The 21,843-nt window shown below is 49.4% G+C and overlaps 1 protein-coding gene across 1 annotated transcript in view; it reads left to right on the forward strand.

Annotated features, from left to right (window-relative positions):
- LOC309624815 (uncharacterized protein) overlaps positions 1-8,050 on the forward strand; it is a 48,200-nt gene extending 40,150 nt beyond the window's left edge. The window contains exon 6 of the mRNA XM_082383507.1: positions 6,133-8,050. Coding sequence (XP_082239633.1) covers positions 6,133-6,492 — 360 coding nt within the window. The 3' untranslated portion in view covers positions 6,493-8,050. The remainder of the gene's footprint in view (positions 1-6,132) is intronic.
- Positions 8,051-21,843: the final 13,793 nt, after the last annotated feature.

Genomic DNA, 21,843 nt, shown 5'->3' on the forward strand with positions numbered 1-21,843 from the left:
TGGATCATCTCGAGTGTTAACAAGGTAATAGAGGCCTTCAGCAGCTTCCCCATGGTGGGTCTTCAACCCAGGGAGTCTTATAGCTTGTTGTTTGCTGCTAGCTGGTTCTGTGGCTTTAGTGCGTCAGACTCAGGGCGGGGAGGTACCTGTTTTCAAAACGGGGGTGCTCTGAGGCCAAGTGACAGGATGTCCGGGGAAGCCCAGCACCGAGCTGGCACTCAGAGGCTTTGTTGGACCAGACTTGAATTTTCTGCAGCTCCTTTAGTTCAGCCTGAGCAGCCCATGGGTATGCCTGCTCCTGGGCCAGGGATGGTGGAGGATACCCAGGGTAAGTGCTGTGGGCTGGACCCTGAGAGCAAGGGCCTCCTTACATTTTGCGCTCTGGACATCTCTCCCCTCAAACTGGTGCCGGCCCTGGCAGCTACCTGGACGGGTTTTCTAGGAAGGCTGGTTGAGGCCAGGTGGTGGAGGGAAGCAGGGTATAGGTGCATTTTATGTCCAGGGTAGTAGGGAGCCATGGAGGTTTGCGGAGCAGGCCTGTGGTCGGGATGAAGCCGGTATTCTGAAGGCAGCTTTGAGGAGGGGGGCTGCAAACAAGGCTGGGGGCAGCCTGCCTGGTGGGTGGGACAGACTGAGAGAAGGCAGCTGCTGAGGTCTCCTGGGTCTTTCGAAGCCTCATATTTCTCCCTGTGTGGTGGCTCCCGGGAGCCCCCTGACGAGGATAGGAGCAGTGGGCACTGCGGGCACTGCTCCTCCCCCCGGGGCTTCATCTGCCAAAGCCACCAAGCGTGCAGGCCTCCCCAGTGCTTGACAACCAGTCCTGTTCGCTGAATTTTGCATTAAGAAAACTGGTCACCAACGAGCAGCAGCTGGGGAAAGTTTTACCAGCACTGCTTGGGATGTGAACCAGGCAGACCCAGAAGCGTGGGGGTGACTCCCTCCAAAGTCTCCCACTGCAGGCGTACACTGGCCTGCACACATGCATGTGTGCATAGCACCCCCGAGGGCCCATATGTAAGTGCACACCTATCAACACTGTCAGACAGATTCGTAGTGTATAACACACACAAGAACGCCGTGTGCCACACCCACAGGCTGACAGGGCACAGCATAACTCAGGGCTTCGGAGTCAGATCTGCAATTTACTAGGGAGTTATTAATCTTCCCAAGCCTCAGTTTTCTCATCTGTAAAACGGGGATAATAATAGAACCTCCCTCAGATGTCTGCTGCAAGGGTCGAATGAGATCGTCCATGCACAGTGCTAAGCATGGCGGCCTCCCAAATGATAAGCACGCCATCAGTAGTAGCTGTTAGCATTTCTGTTATGATGGTGAGGACGTACACCACACAGACCAGCACCACGGACATCCTCCTCCTCAAACTCCTTAATCTCTGCCTCCTACCGTTTTATAACCTCTGCGTGGGGAAGGGCTTAACGGGAGGGCCTGTGGTTCTCTAAGCAGCTTTTGACCACTTACTTTTAAACTGAGCACAGTGGACTGTTGGTTTCTCACTTTGGAAATGGTAGATCTATCCTGTTAGCGGGGTGAGCATAAACTTCCGTTATAAAATCCTGCAGAGAGAGGGGAAAGAAGCAGGGCTGAGAGATGAAGGGGAAGACCAGAGGGGGACCCGTTTCTGGTTTCAACCTCCCTGAGGCCAGCTGCCGCTCCTTGGGCCCCTCCTAAACCACATTCATGGCCTTCCAGCAAATTCCCCTTTCTCATTAAGTAGCTTTAGTTGGATTCTGTTATGTGCAGCCAAAACCAGGCCAAGGCTGGGTGAGTGAGATGTGGCTCCTCCCTTCCCAGAGCTCAGCCCAGTGCAGAGATAGGAGGCGAACAGGAAACGACCACCCTTCGGAAAGTGCTGGGACGGGGGAGGGACTCGGAGCCACGCTTGCCGGTGGGGAAGGGGTTTCTCCACGGAAATGTCCTCTGAGGTGAGGAAGGGGGGAGGAGAGGGCAGCCACAGCAGGGGGCACAGCTCATCAGACACCCGGAAGGGAGCCTGGCACGGTTTATACAGAACATCCGTATCTGTGTCTTTATCTGGATCACAAACATTAACAATCCCTGCGGCTTCACCGCCCCCAGTACCTCTCGCCTCCTGTGGTCGTGGTGGAAACAGTGTTATTCTCCCTTTTCTAGGGGCAGAGCTCCAGGTTCAGACAGCCCTACCTTTTCTTCCAGTAGATTCCTGGAGATACTCAGAACCTAGAACCCCAGGCTGGGGTGGTGCTGAAGCAGCTGTCTGAGGCTGTGGAGAGAAGGGGAGGACGAGGTGCCTGTGTCCTCGGCAGAGGCAATGGGGACAAGGGGACCCAGTTCAGGAGGCAACAGAAGGCTTCCTGAGTGGGGGGAGGAGCGGGGGTGGGCGGGGGGGTGGCAGGGCTGAGGGGAGGATTGGAGGCTGGCAGAAGGAGCTGGGACAGCAGGGCACGTTAGGGAGGCTCTGGGGAAGCCTTTCTGGGCACTGAGGGCCTCTGGTCAGAGGCAGCGCAAGGAAGGGCCTGGGGGAGATTTGATGGCCTACTGCATGTCCCCAGTGACACACCCCAAGTTGGCGCACCTGAACCTAATTGAAAAATATTTATGTCTACATCTTGGAGACAGAGAGAGGGAGAAGGCGAGTAATTACTTCGTGCACCAGGTGCCTAGCGTCATCTCATTTCATTGTTTCAGCCGTCCTGTGAGGCAAGTATTCTTATTCTCAGTTTTCAGATGAAGGAACCAAGACTCAGAGAGGTGATGCTACATGCCAAGGTCACACAAGTGGCCACAGCGCTGCCATGTTGTTGCCGAGCAAGGGCTCGTGTGCCTGAGGTGCAGAAAGCCAAACTCTGACAGCAGGGTTTGCAGCAAAGTGAGGGTTTATTTGCAGGGAGCCAAGCTAGGAGAATGGGCAGCTCATGTTCCAACGACCCGATCTCCCCCATGGCTTTCAGGCAAGGGTTTTTAAAGACAGTGTGAGGGGAGAGGGTCGTAGGAAGCATGATCAGCTCGTGGACCTTCTTCTGATTGGTTGATGGTGAGGTAACAGGGTGTTTTAGGAATCAAAATCTGGTTCTAACCAGTCTGGGGTCTAGTGCTTGTGGTCAGCATGTAGTCCCATCCTCCCTCCACCTGGGTGGGAGTCTTAGTTTCTATAGAACAACTCAAAGATATGCATCAGATTGTTATCTGTATGCCCTGAGGAGGCATTAGGAGGCCTGTGACCCTGTTGTCCTAATAGTTAACTGCTTGAGTCTGCTCTTTGGAACTCAGGGAAGCCAAGGAGACTAAAGCCTTTTTCTACAAACAAGAAACGGGGGACATGGAGGGGTTTTTGTACCCAGGAGGGCCCCGAAGGGTCCTGCTTCGTTTCAATCCCCCCTTTTCTTTGATACTCCTCAATCCTGAGGGGAACAGGGGCGGGACAAGAAAGGGAATAAAGTTTTGGATGGAGAGGTTAATCATAAACTCAGTAGGGGAACTGGGTTTCAAATTTATGGTAAAACCACTGCAGTCCTGCCCTCATCTCGTCAGCAGACCTGCTGAAACGCAGCCTGTGCTGCAGAGAGGAGCATGCGCCCTGAGCAGCCAGGAGAAGCCTGTTAAATACTCACATGCCTTCCTCACGAGCTCATCACCCAGGCAACAGCCCCATGGTATTATTATTATTTATTTATTTTAATTTTAATTTTATTTTTGGCCGCGTTGGGTCTTTGTTGCTGCGCGTGGGCTTTCTCGTGTTGCGGTGAGCGGGGGCTGCTCTTCATTGCGGTGCGCGGGCGTCTCATTGCGGTGGCTTCTCTTGTTGCGGAGCATGGGCTCTAGGCACGCGGGCTTCAGTAGTTGTGGCTCGTGGGCTCAACAGTTGTGGCTCGCAGGCTCTAGAGCGCAGGCTCAGTAGTTGTGGCGCATGGGCTTAGTTGTTCAGTGGTATGTGGGATCTTCCCGGACCAGGGCTGGAACCCGTGTGCCCTGCGTTGGCAGGTGGATTCTTAACCACTGCGCCACCAGGGAAGGCCCCCCCATAGTATTACTGTCCTCATGATTCCCCACCTCCTTTCCCAGAACCTATTTACTCTTTGTTTATACATACTTCTAATAATCGGTGTGGTGGAAAGAGCACAGATCAGTCAGAAGTCCTGAGGCAAGTCTGTTAGCATGTCTCTGTGTCTCTTCCCCCATCTGGAAAATTGAGATAAGAATAAGTGCCTCGGGACTGAGGTTTTCCTTCAGGTCAGAGGATCGTAAGGTCATGGTGTTCTTCATAGACCACTATGACATTCAAACATACATAATTCCATAATACAAAAGCACATTGATGGAAGAAAATATAACTATGTATCATGTCTGTAGGATAGTGTATCTTTTTTTTTTTAAGTATCCATTGAACCTAAAATCAAGAAAATACCTCTCTTTAAATTAATTTTTTTTTTCTCTGTACACTGGGAAAGTCTCACTATATGATGTTTTAGGCAGGACACCCGGGTCCAGCTCATCCCACAAGTGCCAGTTTGAGAACCCCTGGGCTGGAGGTGGGAGACTAGTCCCTGCCTGACCAATCACCTTGCTGTGTGACTTTGGACAAGTCACTCACCTGTCCTGGGCTTTTGTTTCTCCTGGATGCAGCAAGGGCGTGAGGGTGGCCTAGAGATCATCCGAGGTCCTTTTCAGTTCCAGCCTTCAAGGATGGAATCTGTTCCTGCATCTCAGTGTCACATTCAAGATCCCATGGACCAGGGGCAGCTGTGAATCCATCTTTTCCTCTAGTTCCCCATCTGTGCATCTCTTCCTGCCCTATGGGAAACCATACATGGCAGTCTTGGGCCAAGGAAAGGCTGTTCCTTCCCCTCCAGGAGACCCCTAAACAGTGTCTGAGGGGATCCAGGCTATTAAAGTAATTTACATAGTAATTAACAAGGTTCCGTTAGTGGATTCCTGGAGCCAGAGCACTCGGCTTCCATTTCCCTTTAGGGGTCCACGGTCCTGGGCTGGGACTGAGGTTTGCTGGGGTTTGGCTGGTGGAGCAGGGAGGGGAAGAATTTTCCATGCTCACGTGTCCTAGCCCCACACCCAGGGAAGAGAAGCAGTGACTGTGCGAGGGCCCCAGCTGGCTGGGTAATGAGGTCTGGGGCGAAGGGGCACCTCGTGAACACTTCAGTCCTGAAACCCCAGGAAGAAAGGCAACCATGAGTCTCACAGCCATTTGTCTGTTCTGCAGCCCAGGGCCTAGTGCCTCCAAGAGCTCCTCTTTCAAGATGACACAAAATTTCTCATGTCCTTCTGGGTCTCCTGACGACAAATTGTATGTGTGGCCACAGTAAGGTGCCAAGCTTCCCTGTTATCACCCCTTTGAGCCTCTCAGCAACCCTGTGAGGCAGATGTTAACTCTTCCATTGTGGGGTTGAAGAAACCTATGCCCAGAGAGGTGAGGTAACTTGTCCAGAGTCACACAGCCTGAAATAGCAGAGTGGAACTAGAACCTGGGTCCTCCGACACAATCCGGCTCTTGCCACTTGGCCAGTGGTTTCTAAACAGCTCTGTGGAGCCCTAGGGGACTCTCAGAGTGGTTTGCCTCAGGATAGGGGATCGTCGAGAGGACTGGCAACTCCACCCCATGTGTCCCCCACTTCAACCAGGGCAATTATTTACATGTTGGACGTCTAGGTGGGATTTTGTTTGGATTCCACAGTTAGAAAAGCTTTTAAAATCATTGCACTTTTAGAAAATTGTCCCAGTAAGGGACCTGTCACAGGGCCACTTCCTTGCTCATCTCTGACAGTGAATGGAGGCCCGTGGAGCTGTGTAATGTGACAGAATTGGCCTTCTGAGGCTCTGGTCTGGGGTCCCAGATCCCTGGCCTTGGTCTCCCCATCAGGCTTCCTGCAGGTTAAGCCCGGTACCCGCTGCCTGCCCAGCCCCTCCGGCTCCCTTCTTCTCCCACCAAGCCTGGCTGGCCTGCTGTTCCCCTGCCCCATCAGCAGCCTTCTCACTGCTCTGTAAGAGCTTCTCCTTGGCTCCGTTGTTTCCATGACCAACCAAGGAAAAAGACAACAAAGATGGGGAAAGGACAACGATTCTGGGGTCTCCACAAGCTTTGAATGATTTTCCTACACTTCTTCACTCAGCAAACATTTCTAGAGCTGTAAGAGCCAGCATCTGAGGATAAAAATGTCCCTGAAGGCGGAGCGACAGCCGCTGGAGGGCAGCGGAGGCGGCGCGGCCCGTCCTTTCCTCGCCATGAGGCCGCAGCAGGCGCCAGTGTCCGGGAAGGTTTTCATTCAGCGAGACGACAGCAGTGGCGCCCGCTGCCACTTCCAGACCAAGTTCCCCGCGGAGCTGGAGAACCGGATTGACAGGCAACAATTTGAAGAAACACTTCGAACTCTAAATAACCTTTATGCTGAAGCAGAGAAGCTCGGGGGCCAGTCCTATCTTGAAGGCTGCCTGGCTTGTCTGATAGCGTACACCATCTTCTTGTGCATGGAAACTCGCTACTAGAAGGTTCTGAAGAAAGTCTCCAAATACATTCAAGAGCAGAATGAGAAGATCTGTGCTCCCCAAGGCCTCCTCCTGACAGATCCCATCGAGAGAGGACTTCGAGTTATTGAAATTACTATTTATGGAGACAGAGGCATGAGCAGTGGAAGATAAACCATAGAATTAAAGGCCCACCTCCAGCTGGGACCCTCATCTGTCCACCGGCCGACCGCAGAGTGTCCCCCACCTCCTCTCCAGAACATCATTCCTTTGTATCTGCTGCCAGATCCACGGTGCCATTCGCTCCAAGGACTGACTTTCTAGAATTCCACACGTGGAGTGACCTCTCGTCGCTCAGCATCCGCTTTGTGTCTCCAAATTGTGGAGGACTCTGTAATCTTTTGATTAGTTTTTGAGAAAACGCAATGAAGCATATCACTTTTTAATTCAAAGCCATTAATAAAATATGCAGTTGGTGAGCCCAACGCAGGTTATTTCTTACCTGCCACCAGTGTCAGTGGTTCTCGTCATTCCTTGGGTTTCAGCAAGTCGTAAACTAGCCAGTGCTCAGTCTTACCACCCCCCCAAGTTCATAAAACGCTTTTCTCCAGGATTTTGGTGAAGGGTGGGCTGTGTCTGGTTTTGCTAATGCATCTCCCAGATTTCAGAGAATTACCAGTTTTGCCATGACTCAAAGCTTAAAGATCAAGTTCTGCCGTTCAGATTCTCAAACTGAAGCTCATTGGAAAAGTAATGTATAATGTTACTTGTTTTATTATAGCAATTCCTGATGAAAGCAGTATTTAATGCAATTTCCAGGTTTTTGTTTTTTGGGTTTTTTTTTTGAGAATTCTGTTATTAACTGTATTACCTTGAACATTGGGAAGATGTGGCATGTGTTGCTTGTTCCTTATAAAAATAAGTAAGCACAATAAAGTGGATGCTAAACCATCAAACACAAATGTCCCTGCTGTGTCCCTGAATGAGCAAGTGTTAATAAATATTTTAATTATCGTTTTGTTATAAATATAGCTTAAGAGAAAAAAATTTGATCGGAATCATACTATATATTGCTAATTTTTAACTATCCCTACTGGCAAACCTTATGGTTCCTAGACTTTCCTCATATACGGTATTCAGTGCACAGAAATATTATGATTGGTTCAAGTTCAGCAAGTTAAGTGATTTCCAACTAAAACTCTCAAGTCTGGGTCACTGTTTCTAGTTCTTCTTTTTGGCTGTGTGTTCTTAGTATTGGGGCTTCCTGTGCCCTTCATCTTTGGGGTTTGAGAGCACTGTATCTGGGAGAAAGTTAGGACATATACTAGGAGAGAATGAAACGGTTAAAAGTTTTACTTTCAGAGATATTGTAGGTGCTAATACTGGATTTAACCTTTCAGATTTAATTTCTTTTATGGGTCTGTTAGTTACTCAGTAAATCCCATAACTCTATGTAATATTTTAATTGTATGAAACTTGTTACTTTATAGCCTAAAATAGTGTGTCTGTCTGCCTTTTAAACCCATTGCAATAACTTTGCTGAAATATTAACACATTAGTAAAACTTTTCTTAGACAAACAAACAAAAAACTGTCCCTGAGCCCGAGTCTGGCCCTTGGAGAGCTAATGGGAAGACATAGTAGAGACTCATCACGGTGGTTCCCCAGGGACGACATGCTGGGTGCAGTGCTGGAGGGTGTGCCAGACCCCGTGGAGGGGCAGGAGGAGTGGGTGACTCCTGACGGTGAGAGCGTGGCAGACGTCAGGGAAGGCTACGGGGAGCTGGAGAAGCCTGAGCCCCTTGGAAGGCGGAGGAGGAGTTGGCCTGGGGTGGGGTCCCCGAAGCACTGTCTAGCTAGAGGGAGCGGCACGTTTGGGGGCTCGAGGCAGGAGAGCAGAGGGCGTTTCATGTAGTTTCACCTACGCATATGAGGCAGAGTGGAGGAGCAGGGCCTGGGGAGATGGGCGGCCGCCAGGTGAAGGTGCCGAGGAAGGGGGCCGAGGCCCCCAGGCCTTCTGCTGCCCACTCCCCTCTGCAGTTCCCTCCACAGGGCCCCTGTCCTCAGGGCATCCCGAGAGGCCACTTAGGCTGTGGGTAGAGGTCAACAGGGGATTCATAACCCAGGGGCACCCCGACATCGGTGCCCGACTGCCCCCGTACCCTGGGCCTTACCTACTAGGCCTGCTCCTGGCTGCTCTCCTGAGACCTGGGGAAGAGGTGGGGAAAGTCACAGCTAGTGAGGTAGCAGCTTCTCCTTTTCAGACCTCAGTCACTCTCTAGGTACAGCAAGGGGGTTGTCACAGATGATGGCTAAAGCCCCTTCTGGCCTGGATTCCTCCTTTACAGACAAGGAAAGTATTTCAGTTTGGCTCCCCCCAGGAAATGGAGCCCGAAACCGGATTTGGGTGCTAGTAGTTTATTTGGGAGGTGATCTCAGGAAGCGCCAGTGGGGATGTGAGAGGGGGAAGGAAAGGAGAGAACACAGGGTGCTTGATGTGCAGAGGACCCTGCAGGCGACCGGGGCTCCGTGTAACGCACACCTTCAGAGTTGTCCTGTTCAAGGGGCGTGCTAACATCCTAGGCTTGTTGTATCAGATATTCAGCATGATGCATGGCACCTAGTAGGTGCTCAACAGCAGTTCGGACTGCTGAAGAACGTTCAGGAAACCGCATTGGCTGTCACGCCAGAGGGAGGGGTGGTCATGGTGGGGAGCCGGCAAGAACCATCATGAGTCAAAGGATCACGTCCCTCCCCCACCCTTCCCACCAACCGTGCCCCCCTCCACAGGTCTGAGGTCGGGGTCGGGTTGCCCCCTCCCCCCTGCACTTTCCCGCATCCCTGAAGCTCTGAGTCAGGTTTCCCGACTCCTGCGATTTCACAGCTCCCCGCCAGCCAAGCTGTTTTGCAGACCCAAGTTGGTAATGACAGATTCTTCTCTCCTGGCCCTCCGCTGGCGAAACCACGGAAAGTATTTGAAACATGCAGCCTGGGAATGTGCAAGCTTCCATTCGCCGGGCTTGGCAGGGGCCAGCGATTTCTCAGCCAGCACTTTTGACTAAGACGTTTACGGCTCAGGTTTCCCAGGAGCTCGTCAGCTCAGTTTTTCAACAGCATTTATACTTTTTTTTTTTCCACCCTTCAGAACATTAACCCTAAAGTAGGTTCTGAATCATACAATCCCTGGAAGCATGGCTCTCTCTCTGTTAGAGGCATGGTTTTGGATGGGCCTCAGGAGAGCTGGCCTCGGCCTGGGACGGGGATCTCCTTCCCAGCAGGGCTTCTCGGGCCCAGGCAGCGTGAATCAGAGGATTCTCTGCTGAAAGGGATCCCCAGAGGACTTCCAGATCTTCTGCCTCTAGAGAGATCTGGTTAACCCATTCCAGGCCTCTGCAGCTTTGATTTTAAAATATCCTCTCATAGGGTTGAAGGAAGGGAGGGAGAATGCAAAGACCACAAACTCTGGACCTTGGTACACCTACGTGTCAATTAGGCATCTGCTCCCACTGGGTTTCATCATCTGTAAAATGGCAATAATATTGTAATACCCACCTCCAGGTTATCGTGAGGTTTAAATGGCAGCACAGGAAATCACCTAGTACAATTCCTGCACACAGTAGGTGCACAGAGTAGTTTCTTCTCTTCCTTATTTCTTGGTCACTGATGCTACAATCTCATCACAGAGTTGTTTGGTGAATGAATGAAGGTCTTGATACACCTAAACACCCCCTTCTTCTCCTCTCAAGGCAAAACTATGGAACAAGTATTTCCTGAACATCAGTGCTGTGCAAAGAGCAGAACTAGGCCTTGTGGTGACACCCCGATGCCAAAGTCCCTGTTGTAAAGGAATTTCTGGCCTAGTGAGGGAGCAGGCACCACGGGAAAACAGCAGGTGGATAAAATGTCCACAGGAGAGACAGTCACAATGATTTTGCTCACTTGTTTACATACATTCACTCATTCCTGCAACAGGCATTTACTGCAGGAGGAGGGCCTGGCCACCCCTTGCCCCTGGTGGTGATTCTGGGGGCTTCTAAAGCAAGCTCTTTCCACTTTACATCCCTGGTTCTGTTTGCTGTGACGTGATACTTGGAAGTGCTTTGGAAATTCAAGGGCTTGCTGTTCCCTCTGCCTAGAACACCCTTCCCAGCTCACCCACCCCTTCTCTGAGAAGCCCTTCCTGACTCTCTGAGGCACATTCAGCTGTCCTCTCTCTGAGCCCCCCAGCACTTTAGTCATAACAGGGGTACTGCCCCCTGTGCACTGTGTTGTGATAGGCTGTTTCCAAGTCTGCCTTTGAGGAGACAGCACACAAGCACCAGGTACTGAAAGGGAAAATGGGGTGCCTAGGTTGGGCTCCCTAAAAGCAGAGCCTGAGATGGAGATTTGGACACACACGGCTTATTTTTTTTACATTCTTAAGAAAAAGCATTTATTATTTGTCATCATCCTTATTTTCATAACTAGAAAAAAGTTTGGCAAATGATTAAAGGAAGTATGTTGTATGCATCTGTGTGGCTGTAGGAATATGCATTGCCCACAATACACAGCTATTTTTATCTACTTAGGGCAATCATTTCAAATCTTTTTTTTAAATTTTAATTTTATTGGAGTATAGTTGATTTACAATGTTGTTTTAGTTTCAGATGTACAGCAAAGTGATTTGGTTATGTGTATACATATATTCATTCTTTTCTCATATAGATTATCACAGAATACTGAGTACAGTTCCCTGTGCTGTACAGTAGGTCCTTGTTGGTTATCTGTTTTATATATAGTAGTGTGTTCATCCCAAGCTCCTGATTTATCCCTCCCCACTATGTTTCCCCTTTGGTAACCATAAGTTTGTTTTCTACATCTGTGACTCTATTTCTGTTTTGTAAGTAGGTTCATTTGTACTATTTTTTTAGATTCCACATATAAGCGATATCATATGATATTTGTCTTTGTCTGACTTACTTCACTCAGTATGACAATCTCTAGGTCCATTCATGTTGCTGCAAATGGCATTATTATTATTATTTTTTTTTATGGCCAATATTCCATTGTATATACGTACCACATCTTCTTTATCCATTCCTCTGTTGATGGACATTTAGGTTGCTTCCATGTCCTGGCTATTGTAAATAGTGCTGCAGTGAACATTGGGGTACATTTATCTTTTCAAATTATGGTTTTCTCCAGATATATGCCCAGGAGTGGGATTGCTGCATCATATGGTGGCTCTGTTTTTAGTTTTTTAAGGAACCTTCCTACTGTTCTCCACGGCGGCTGCACCAATTTACATTCCCCCCAACAGTGTAGGAGGGTTCCCTTTTCTCCACACCCTCTCCAGCATTTATTATTTGTAGACTTTTTTTTTTTTTAAGTTTTTAATTAATTATTTATTTATTTATTTATTTATTTATTTTTTTTTTTTTTCTTTCTTTATTTTTGGTATTTATTTATTTTTATGGCTGTGTTGGGTCTTCGTTTCTGTGCGAGGGCTTTCTCTAGTTGTGGCAAGCGGGGGCCACTCCTCATCGCGGTGCGCGGGCCTCTCACCATCGCAGCCTCTCTTGTTGCGGAGCACAGGCTCCAGATGCGCAGGCTCAGTATTTGTGGCTCACGGGCCTAGTTGCTCCGCGGCATGTGGGATCTTCCCAGACCAGGGCTTGAACCCGTGTCCCCTGCCTTGGCAGGCAGATTCTCAACCACTGCGCCACCAGGGAAGCCCCCTATTTGTAGACTTTTTGATGATGGCCATTCTGACCAGTGTAAGGTGGTACCTCATTGTAGTTTTGATTTGCATTTCTCTGATAATTAGTGATGTTGAGCATCTTTTCATGTGCTTTTGGGCCATCTGTATGTCTTCTTTGGAGAAACATCTGTTTAGATCTTCTGCCCATTTTACTGATTGGGTTGTTTGGACCCACACAGCTTATTAAGGGGCAAGTTCTCCAGAGAAATGAGAGAGGGAAGCAGGATGGGGCAGCAAGGATGCAGGTGCAGCTGGAGTCCAGCCTTAGCCTGGTCCACGGGGAGCTCTGGAGCGGGAACTGCACCCCAGAGCGTGACCCCCAACCCCTTCAGTCCATGGGGCAAGACTCTGTACCCCTGAGTCAGTCTGACGTCAGAGGGGCAGGCGGAGGTGACCTCCCAGGTGAGGTGGCTCCTCTTCGGCCAAAGGCAATTCTCTGTGGAGGAGGGTGGCTGTCAGCTGTAGCTGCCAACACTCCTAGCCGGGGAGGGGGGGTGGGGGGATGGGTGGGGCACCCACAGCATGGTTCTGGGAGGGGGAAGGGAGGGGAGGGTCAGGAAGGAGCATCAAGATCTCTACCACATCTTTTCCAAAATGGTGTACAAGTTGTGTGCATTTGTCCCCCATCCTCGTCGTTTGCTAAAAGGACTCACAGGCAAGGACAGAGGTGCACACCTACGGGTGGGGGCAGGGCCTGTGTCCCTGAGAGCTTTGGGGATGGGTAGGGCACTGAGAGGGGCAGCAAGGAGAGGGCAGGTCCTGGCTTGTCACCATTCACCTGACCGAGTACCATCGCTGTCCTTTATGTACCAGTGGCCCTGACCTTTCCCGCCGTACCCAGGCCCACCACATCTTTCCATCCTCTGAGTACCCTCCGCACTTGACCACAGACCAAGCAGGCTGTGAGCACTTGCTTTGCTTCCCTAAGGCAAAGCAAATTCTTAAAAGCAAAGCCTTCATCTTATTTTGATTTTCCAAGTGCCTGTCTCAGTGCCTTGGCACTTACTAGGTGGCCAGTAAGTATTATTGAGTAAATAGGCTAACAGATGCCTTAATTTTCCTATGAGGTCTTGAAAAGGGCCAAGACCCCTTCTGATGGCAGCATTTGCCAAGGGTGCCCTCGTGCTCAGGCAGGGCCTGGGCTGTCCTTGCTCTTCCCACTCCAGCACCCCCAGCCCCAGCCAGGCCTGAAGCCTCCGCATGGCCCTACCCGCATCCTGGGGGGCAGCCTCGGGCGAGGGTGGCCAGTGGGACATGGCGAGGGCAGGGAGCTCCTGCTGGCCTGGTGCACAGACTCCTTGGCCTTCATTTATATGAAATGTGATTCCATCACTCAAAGCCTGCGCCTGGCCTTGGTCGGTGCAGGTAATGATGATACAGGCTCATTTATGCAAGATTATCCTTTTATCACATTTCCAGACTCATTTGTGAGGCTCATGTTTCCCCCCGAGGGCGTCATCAAGCAAGTTAAGTTGTACTATTTCCCTCCTGCAGAGAACTGGCGGGGGCCTCCCTCGTTGACGGATGAGGCCCGCTGCCTTTGCCAAATAGGGTCCGCGTGATGGATCTTTTACTTGTGAATATTATAGCTGGAAATTAGCATGTTTATTGAGGTAGAATGTGTTTGTTTACATTCCACTACCCATGGCATTACCTCTTATGACCTGACTTATTTAGTTGAGGATAAGCACAAATGATCTGCATTTGGGCACCCACAGAATAATTAATGAACTTCCAGATACAGAATTCAGCCTTAAGTAAACACACCAGCGAGGTGAGTGGGGGCAGAGTAGCTGGGAAGGGCTCTGGGGTTTTGGGTGGTGAGCAAGGTGGAGCGTCTGGTACTCGAGGGATGGAGACAGGGCGGGGATGTGGGTTCAGGCGTCCTGTGAGGGGCACAGGGCAGGTGCCCAGCTTGGCTGTCGAATGGAGGTGACTTCTGTCATTGGAGGAGGGAGAGGACAGGCAGAGGACCAGGATTGTGAGCCGTTTTCCCAGGGATTCTCCTGGGCTCCCTCTTGATTGTCTTGATGCAGGAGTGAGAAGGACGGCCCAAGTGTGCGGACTAAGGGTGGGGAGGGACAATGCTCGGGCAAGGATGATGGAGACCCATGTGAGTGACGATGGGTCCCAAGAGGCCAAGTGACCACCTGGAGTCTGCTCCCCTCCTAACACTTTCACCTGTAACAGCTTTGAAACCTAGCTTCTCTTTCCATCCCCTGGCTTGCCAGAAGGCCGCACAACCTGGGATGCAAACTCTCACTAACCCAACATCCTCTTGTTTTAGAAGAATCTGAGGTTCAGAGAAGTGGAAGGACTTAGCCGTGGTCTTGGAGGCAGAGGGAAAACCGCCGCCGCCTCCCTGTGGCTTTAAGCCTGATGCCTGCCTTGTAAGAAGGCGCAGAGAGTGTATCCTCTAGGGTGTTTCTTCAGGGACCCAGGAAAGCTTTGCCCCCTGTGCCTGGCCAGCAGAGACCTCAAATTTCACCCTTAAAACCAGCTACCTTTGTAGTTTAATCCCCTTTAAAGAGCAGATGCTCCTGGGAAGGGCCTTCTTCTTGGTCCTTGCCGCCCCAGGGTGCCGAAGTGACCTGTGAGAGACCGAGGGAAGCAGGAGAGCTCATGGTTGAGGGTCAAAGCCCCCAAACAGCATGACTGAGAGACCCAGGAACAAACTATTCCCCCTGCATAAATTTTTCCAAGTGAGCAAAGCCATTCTCATTGTCCCCCAGCTCCGAACCCTGAACGTAAAGATGGGAGGGGTGTCCTGTCTGGACATCAGAAGCAGACAGACCTGGGTTGTAATTCTGGCTCTACCTCTTCCTAGTTCTGTGAACTCTGTGACCTTGAATAAGTCATTCGAACCCTGTGGTCTCCATTTCCCCAGCTAGAAAACAGGGAGGGGAGTTATAACACCCACCTGTCAGTGTCACTGTAAGATTAAAAGAAGAAAGTATCTACCATGCTTAGCACATGGTAGCACTTGGTAACTGTCCTTGAATTAGTGGTCATTAGTATCATTATTTTCCTTCTCAAACAAGGCGCTGTAACCTACCCTGGCTTTCCCATAAGAGGGAACTGATGGAAGGGATTGAAAGAGAGGGAGAGGGAGACCGAATCCCTCCATAATCCCCATCCCTTTCCCCCTGTTGGGTCCTGATGTGGGTGTGTGGGCCCTTCCCGTGGAGCCTGCAGAGTTCCCACGTGGTGGAGTGGGACAGAGCCAGGTGCCAGACTGGAGTTTGGTCCATTTCAGCCACATATCTCTTGGGGATCAAGGGAAGCGTGATGGTTCCAGATCTCAGTCTCCTCATCTGTGAAATGGGGCCAGCCTCACTGCTAACCTGGGAAGCAGGCAGGTCCACAGCTAATTTGTCTCCGTATCACCAGCACCCAGCAGTGTCAGGCATGCAAGAGGTGTTCAGTGGTGGCGAGATGATGGGCAAATAGACTGGACGCTATAGATCAGGTTTCAGAAAACTTTTTCTGTAAAGGGCCAGGTAGTAAATATTTTAAGGTTTGCAAGCCATACAACCTCTGTTGCATCTACCCAACTCTGTCCCTGTAATGCAAAAGCAGCCATAGACAAGGTGTAAACCAACGAGTGTGTCTGTGGTCCAGTAAGACTTTATTTATAAAATCAGCTGGTGGCTGGATTTGGCCATAGCTCTTGACCTCTGTGTAGTGAGGCCATGGCAGTCTTTGGATTCAGACAGCTAGGCTCAAATCCCAGTACCTCCACTCTTTAACTGTGTGACCTTAGGCAAGTGACTTACCCTCTCTGAGCCTCCATTTCCTCCTCTGTAAAATGGAGGGCACTTGCTTGTGCTTTTTTGGTATTCCCCTCACCATACCTACTAGGGCTGGGCTCAGAGAAGGAGCTCAGGAAAGACATGCAGATTGGCTAAAAAAATGATCTCTGACAATAATCACAACTCTTGATGAGTGTACTGCACTTTCAACTTACAGTACATTTCACATCCATCTCATGTCCTCCCCCCATCCCCTACAGAATGGGTACAGTATTGTTATTATTATTATTATGCTCACTTTACAGATGAGAAAACCAAGGTCCAGAGAGACTTAGAGAGTCATTGTCCAAAGGTCACTTTCCAAAGGTCACTGTCTTTGTCTATTTGGGCTGCCATAACAAAATGCCATAGACTGGGTGGCTTATAAACAACAGAAATTCATTTCTCAAAGTTCTAGGGGCTGGAAAGTCAAGATCAAGGTGCTGGCAGATTAGGCGTTTGGTAAGAGCTCACCTCCTCCTAGATGGCTGTCTTTTCACTGTAACCTCACATGGCGGAAGAGGCTAGAGAGTCCTCTGGGGCCTCTTTCCTGAGGGCACTAATCCCATTTATGAGAGCTCTGCCCTCATGACCTAATCACCTCCCAAAAGCCCCATCTCCTAATACCGAAACATTGGCCCTTAGGTTTCAACATGTGAATTCTGTGGGGACACAAACATTCAGTCTAGAGAGTCAATCAGTAAAGAACAGAACAGGGATTCAAACCAGATATTTCAGCAGCAAATCCTTGAATTTTCCACTATACCAGAGCGGTCATAAATAAACCTCTTCCCCAATCTGTCTCCTCCTACCATGGACAATCAGCAAATGGACTCCTGTACAGGCACTTGGAAAGTATGTAGACCAGGGGCCTCTCTCTCTGTGAGAAGGGGCTACTGCTTATCTCCTCAGGTTCTGAGACTTACAGGCTAGAAATACGGGGTTCTTGGTTCTGTAGTGAAGATTCTGAGTTGAGTGAGCCGACTGGGGCTGGAGTCAGGGTGAGGGTAATGTGACATTGTCACAGTCTGAGGGATCTCTCCTGGTGCAGAAAGGGAGTGAGCAGACAGTTTTGACTCACTCAGAGATCAAGCTTTTACAATTCTGATAGAGAAGGAAACGCTGTATTAGTGAGGAGTAGCATTTGGCATCAAGTAACCAAGACCACCGAAAGCTAAGGCTTAACAAAAACAAAAACAAAACAAAAGATAAAGCTTATTTTTTTCTCATGTGCTGCAAAATCCAGGGTGGTCAGGGCTGGAGCAACAACTCCACAATGGCATCTTCTATCTTTCTGCTCGGCCAGGTGGCTCTGCAAATGGCTTCCACCCTTAAGGTCACCTCATGGTCACAAGATGGCTGCTGGAGCTCCAACCATCAGGGTCACATTCTACGTGGGAAGGAGAAGGGTGGAAGGGGTGCTTGCCATATGAGTCAGCTCCCTTTTAAAGGAGACTTCCTGGGAACCCCATCCAAGAAGAGAACAACTTTGGCTTTCATCTCATTGACCAGAATTGGTCACGGGGCTAGCCCTACCTATAAGGGAAGTTGGGAAATATAGATGTAGTACATTGCTGCCCCAATCAGGACTGTGCTAGCAAAGAAGAAGGGGAGAATGGATATAGGGTGGCTAAACCTCAGTCTCTGCCTCCTTCCCCTAATTTGCCATCTGTGTAAAGACCAGGGAAGGAAGGAAGTTGCCCAAGACCACACAGAAAGCTAGGGGCATGCTTGAGACCAGACCCCGAAGTTTCTGACTCTGAGACAGATGCTTCTTCCACTGTCTCCATTGCTTCACTCTGTAGCCACACCTGTTCACGAATAATAAGGTTATTATTATTTATCAAGCATTAACTATGTGCCAGGTACTATGCTAAAGGCTTTCCAGGCATGTTCCATTCAATCTGCTACCAGTCATTTGAGGTGGGCATTACTATTATTCCCATTTTACAGAGGAAGAAGCTGAGGCTCAGGTAAGTGAGGTGACTGCTCCAGGTCCCAGAGCTCGTAAGGGTTGGAGTGGGCTTGAAACCCAGGTTCCCAGCCCTGGCTGTGAGCAATTCAGTGCATGTGATTGAAATGAACCAGGGACATCCCCAGTAGGCTGTTGAGTGAAGGTGGCTCTCTCAGTGACCCTGTACCATCAGGAACACCCGCAGATGACCCCAGTAGTCAGGCAGCAAGACACGCACCAACCGAGGGGGCTGCCGACTCCCCATCCACCTGGCCAGCCTCTGTCTCTGCAGCTCCTCATTCCAGCCAATTACCCCTAATGGAGTGATATGAAATGTAACTAACTTGAGGAAATATCTGTATACTTTAATTAAATCAGTTCACAATTAGCCATCTGAGTAATGAGGCTAAGGTGTTTTATCTCCCTGTGAGCCAGCGGGCCAGGGAAGCCAAAGGCAGGGGGCTTTTGTGCGAATAGCATGGTCCTAGTGACAAACTCCTTAGGGGTATGGAGGCAGGTGCTGGAAGCCCCAGGAGAGGATTTGGCCCAAATCTACTATGATTAAATAAATATAGCACCTCAGAGAGGAGCTACTAATTTGTGGGACTAAATTTTTAATGGCTACAGCTGGTTTTTCATACTAAAGAAATACCAGGGCCTTTAATCCAAACACCTCTTGGCAAAAGGCTAAAAATTACACACGTGCACTGTGTGACCCCGAAGTCCCCAGATGTGGTAAATGCTTGGCTGAGCAGGTTGGCCACTGTCCAGCAAGAGCTCCCTAAAGACCTCCAGGGGCAGGGTTGGGACCAGGGTAGGGCGGGTGAGGCCTTTGCATTGGGTACAAAATTTAAATGGGTGCCAAAATACTCAGCCATGAAATAATATTTTAATGCAACATATTTTATTTTATTTATTTTATTATTATTTTTTTGTTTGGGGGTTTTTTATTGTTATATATAACAATATAAAATAATGCTTGTCACTGTCAGAGTAAGGAACAAGATAAAATCATCTGTAATTACACCACACAGAGATAACCGTTGTTTACATTTTCCTTATTAAATACATTTTTAATACAGTATTTCAGTTTCATTTTATTATTTTATTTTTATTTTAAAATATTTATTTATTTATTCATTTTTGGCTGCGTTGGGTCTTCGTTGCTGTGTGCGGGCTTTCTCTAGTTGCAGTGAGCAGGGGCTACTCTTCGTTGCACGGGCTTCTCATTGCCGTGGCTTCTCTTGTTGTGGAGCACGGGCTCTAGGTGCGCGAGCTTCAGTAGTTGTGGCATGTGGGCTCAGTAGTTGTGGCTCGTGGGCTCTAGAGTGCAGGCTCAGTAGTTGTGGCGCATGGGCTTAGTTGCTCCGCGGCATGTGAGATCTTCCCAGACCAAGGCTCGAACCCGTGTCCCCTGCATTGGCAGGCGGATTCTTAACCACTGGGCCACCAGGGAAGCCCTAAATACATTTAAATAAAACAAAAATAAGATCAAATTATTTACTGTTTAAAATCTACTTTTCATTTAGCTATAAATCTTTAAAAAATCTTTCAAGGAATTATGTAGTCTCATTTCATTTTTCAAAGATACACAATATCACATTGTATTGATTTTTTTAAAAAATAAATTTATTTATTTTTGGCTGCATTGGGCCTTTGTTGCGGCACACGGGCTCTTCATTGTGGTGGCTTCTCTTGTTGCAGAGCATGGGCTCTAGGCGCACGGGCTTCAGTAGTTGTGGCACATGGGCTCAGTAGTTGTGGCTCGAGGGCTCTAGAGCGCAGGCTCAGTAGTTGTGGCGCACAGGCTTAGTTGCTCCGCGGCATGTGGGATCTTCCTGGACCAGGGCTCGAACCTGCGTCCCCTGCGTTGGCTGGCGGTTTCTTAGCCACTGTGCCACCAGGCAAGTCCCTGTATTGATTTCTTTATCCAATCCTCTGTGTATAATGCAACATATTTTTAAAAAGTGAAAATGAATGTAAAAAAATGATAAAATTACAAAATTTAAATAAAGATGGGGTTAGTATCAATGCCATGCCATGCTGAGGCATATCAGAGTCTGGAGCCAAGGGAACAGTCAGTAACACTGATACTGTCTTTATTTAAAAGTTTGAGGTTTTGTTCATTATGGACTTTTTTGCATTGATTTTGATTTTTTAAAATATTACATTAAAATATCATGTATCTTGATTATTGTGGTTTTCAAGGCCTCCTTAAATTGTGTTCCCAGAGGTGAGGGCCTCAGTCTCCTAACCCTAGTCCCAGCCCTGCCAGCTGGGTTGTCCCTCAGAGTTTGTGTCTTATCTGGTAAAATGGCATTCTGTGTGCCACTCCAGGACCCAGCTGGGTTCTTAGGGCCTCTAAGTTGCAGACTTTATGGGTGGCTGAGACAGGGGTGACACTTGGAACCCTAGACCAGTAGAGCAAAGTGCAGCCTCATGATTGCTCCAGCAAGACCCAGAGACAGGAAGCAACTGGCCTGAGGTCACCCAGCAGCTTTGTGGTAGAGCTAGAAATCAGTTTCCTGATTCCCTACAGGGCTTTTCTACTCATCAGAGGAGAGAAGAGCCTTTAAGATGACCCAGGGTGAAAGCCATCGCAAGCCACCCTGCACATTGGGAGGTCCTAATAACATGACCCAGGGTGGATGGTGCTGACTGGCTAACCCAGTCCCCACACACAACCCCTTCTCTCTCCCCGTGACTGGTGCAGAGATGGCCACGTGACCCAGTTCTGGCAATTAAGACACAGAAGTCATTGGGTGGGGCTAATGGGGACAGACCTAGCTGATGTCCCTTTGGCCTTTTTTGCCTGTTCCTCTCCCCGCTTCATGTCTTGAACTGGCCCTCTGTGTCTGGAGGTGAACAGCTGCCCCGTGACCTTGAGGACAATAGCCAGACGCTAAGGATGGCAGAACAGAAAGAGAAGAGGAGCCTGGGTCCCGAGGCCCCTTTAACCCTCTGTTCCAGCCCTGGGCTGCCTACTGCATCCCTTTTACAGTGAGTTGAAATTAATGCTCTCTGCTCAAGCCACAATTAGCTGGATTTTCTGATGCTCACAGCTTGAATGCAATCCTAGCAACTCTATCACCCATGGTGACAAGAGCAGCTTTTGGTGAAATTCATTTGATATTCACATGGCTCACTCCCTGCTACGTTTAGGTCCTTGCTCCCTGTCCCCTCCTCAGAGAAACCTACCCTGACCACCCTGTCTAACACAGCAGCTCCCATCACTCTCCGTTCTTTTGCCCTGATATTTTTTATGAGCCTTATCAGTCATTACCTGACATTACATTATGTAATTTTTTGTTTTTTGCCTCCTCCAACTGGAATTAGTTCTGTGCAGGCCAGGCTCTTCTGCCTTGTGTCATGGCTGTATCCTCAGTGCCTAGAACAGTGGTTGGCACGTAGTAGGTCCTCAATCAATATTGTTGAATGAATGCACATACTCTGAGCCAGTCAGGCCCTGAGCCTTTGCCTCTGACATCTGCTGGCTCTCGGTGGTGGCAAGTCAACTTGGTCTCTGGAATTAGGATTTCCGCTTCCTCTCTGGCTCAGCCTCTCAGAACCAATGTGAATTCCCATTATCGACCCCTCTGCTCCCCTGCCATGACACCCCTGGACACCACAGATCCCAACCATCTTGACCCTGGGCTCCGCCACTGCCAGCCGTGCCTTACGGGACACCCACCCCACCCGTACCCAGTGATGGCTGGGCACCCTCTTCCCCATCCTTCTTCGTCCTCATTCTCCATGTCATTGTCCTTGTGGGATCCCAGGCAGTGATGACATTGCGTGAGAATTTCTGGCTCTCCCGTTGACAGTACATCAAAAGCCATTACCTCCTGGTTCGGATTTCCAAGATGGAGCCTGCCTCGAAGAAAACAA

Source organism: Balaenoptera borealis, assembly GCF_965194805.1.
Source record: "Balaenoptera borealis genome assembly, chromosome: 3".
Taxonomy (NCBI): domain Eukaryota; kingdom Metazoa; phylum Chordata; class Mammalia; order Artiodactyla; family Balaenopteridae; genus Balaenoptera; species Balaenoptera borealis.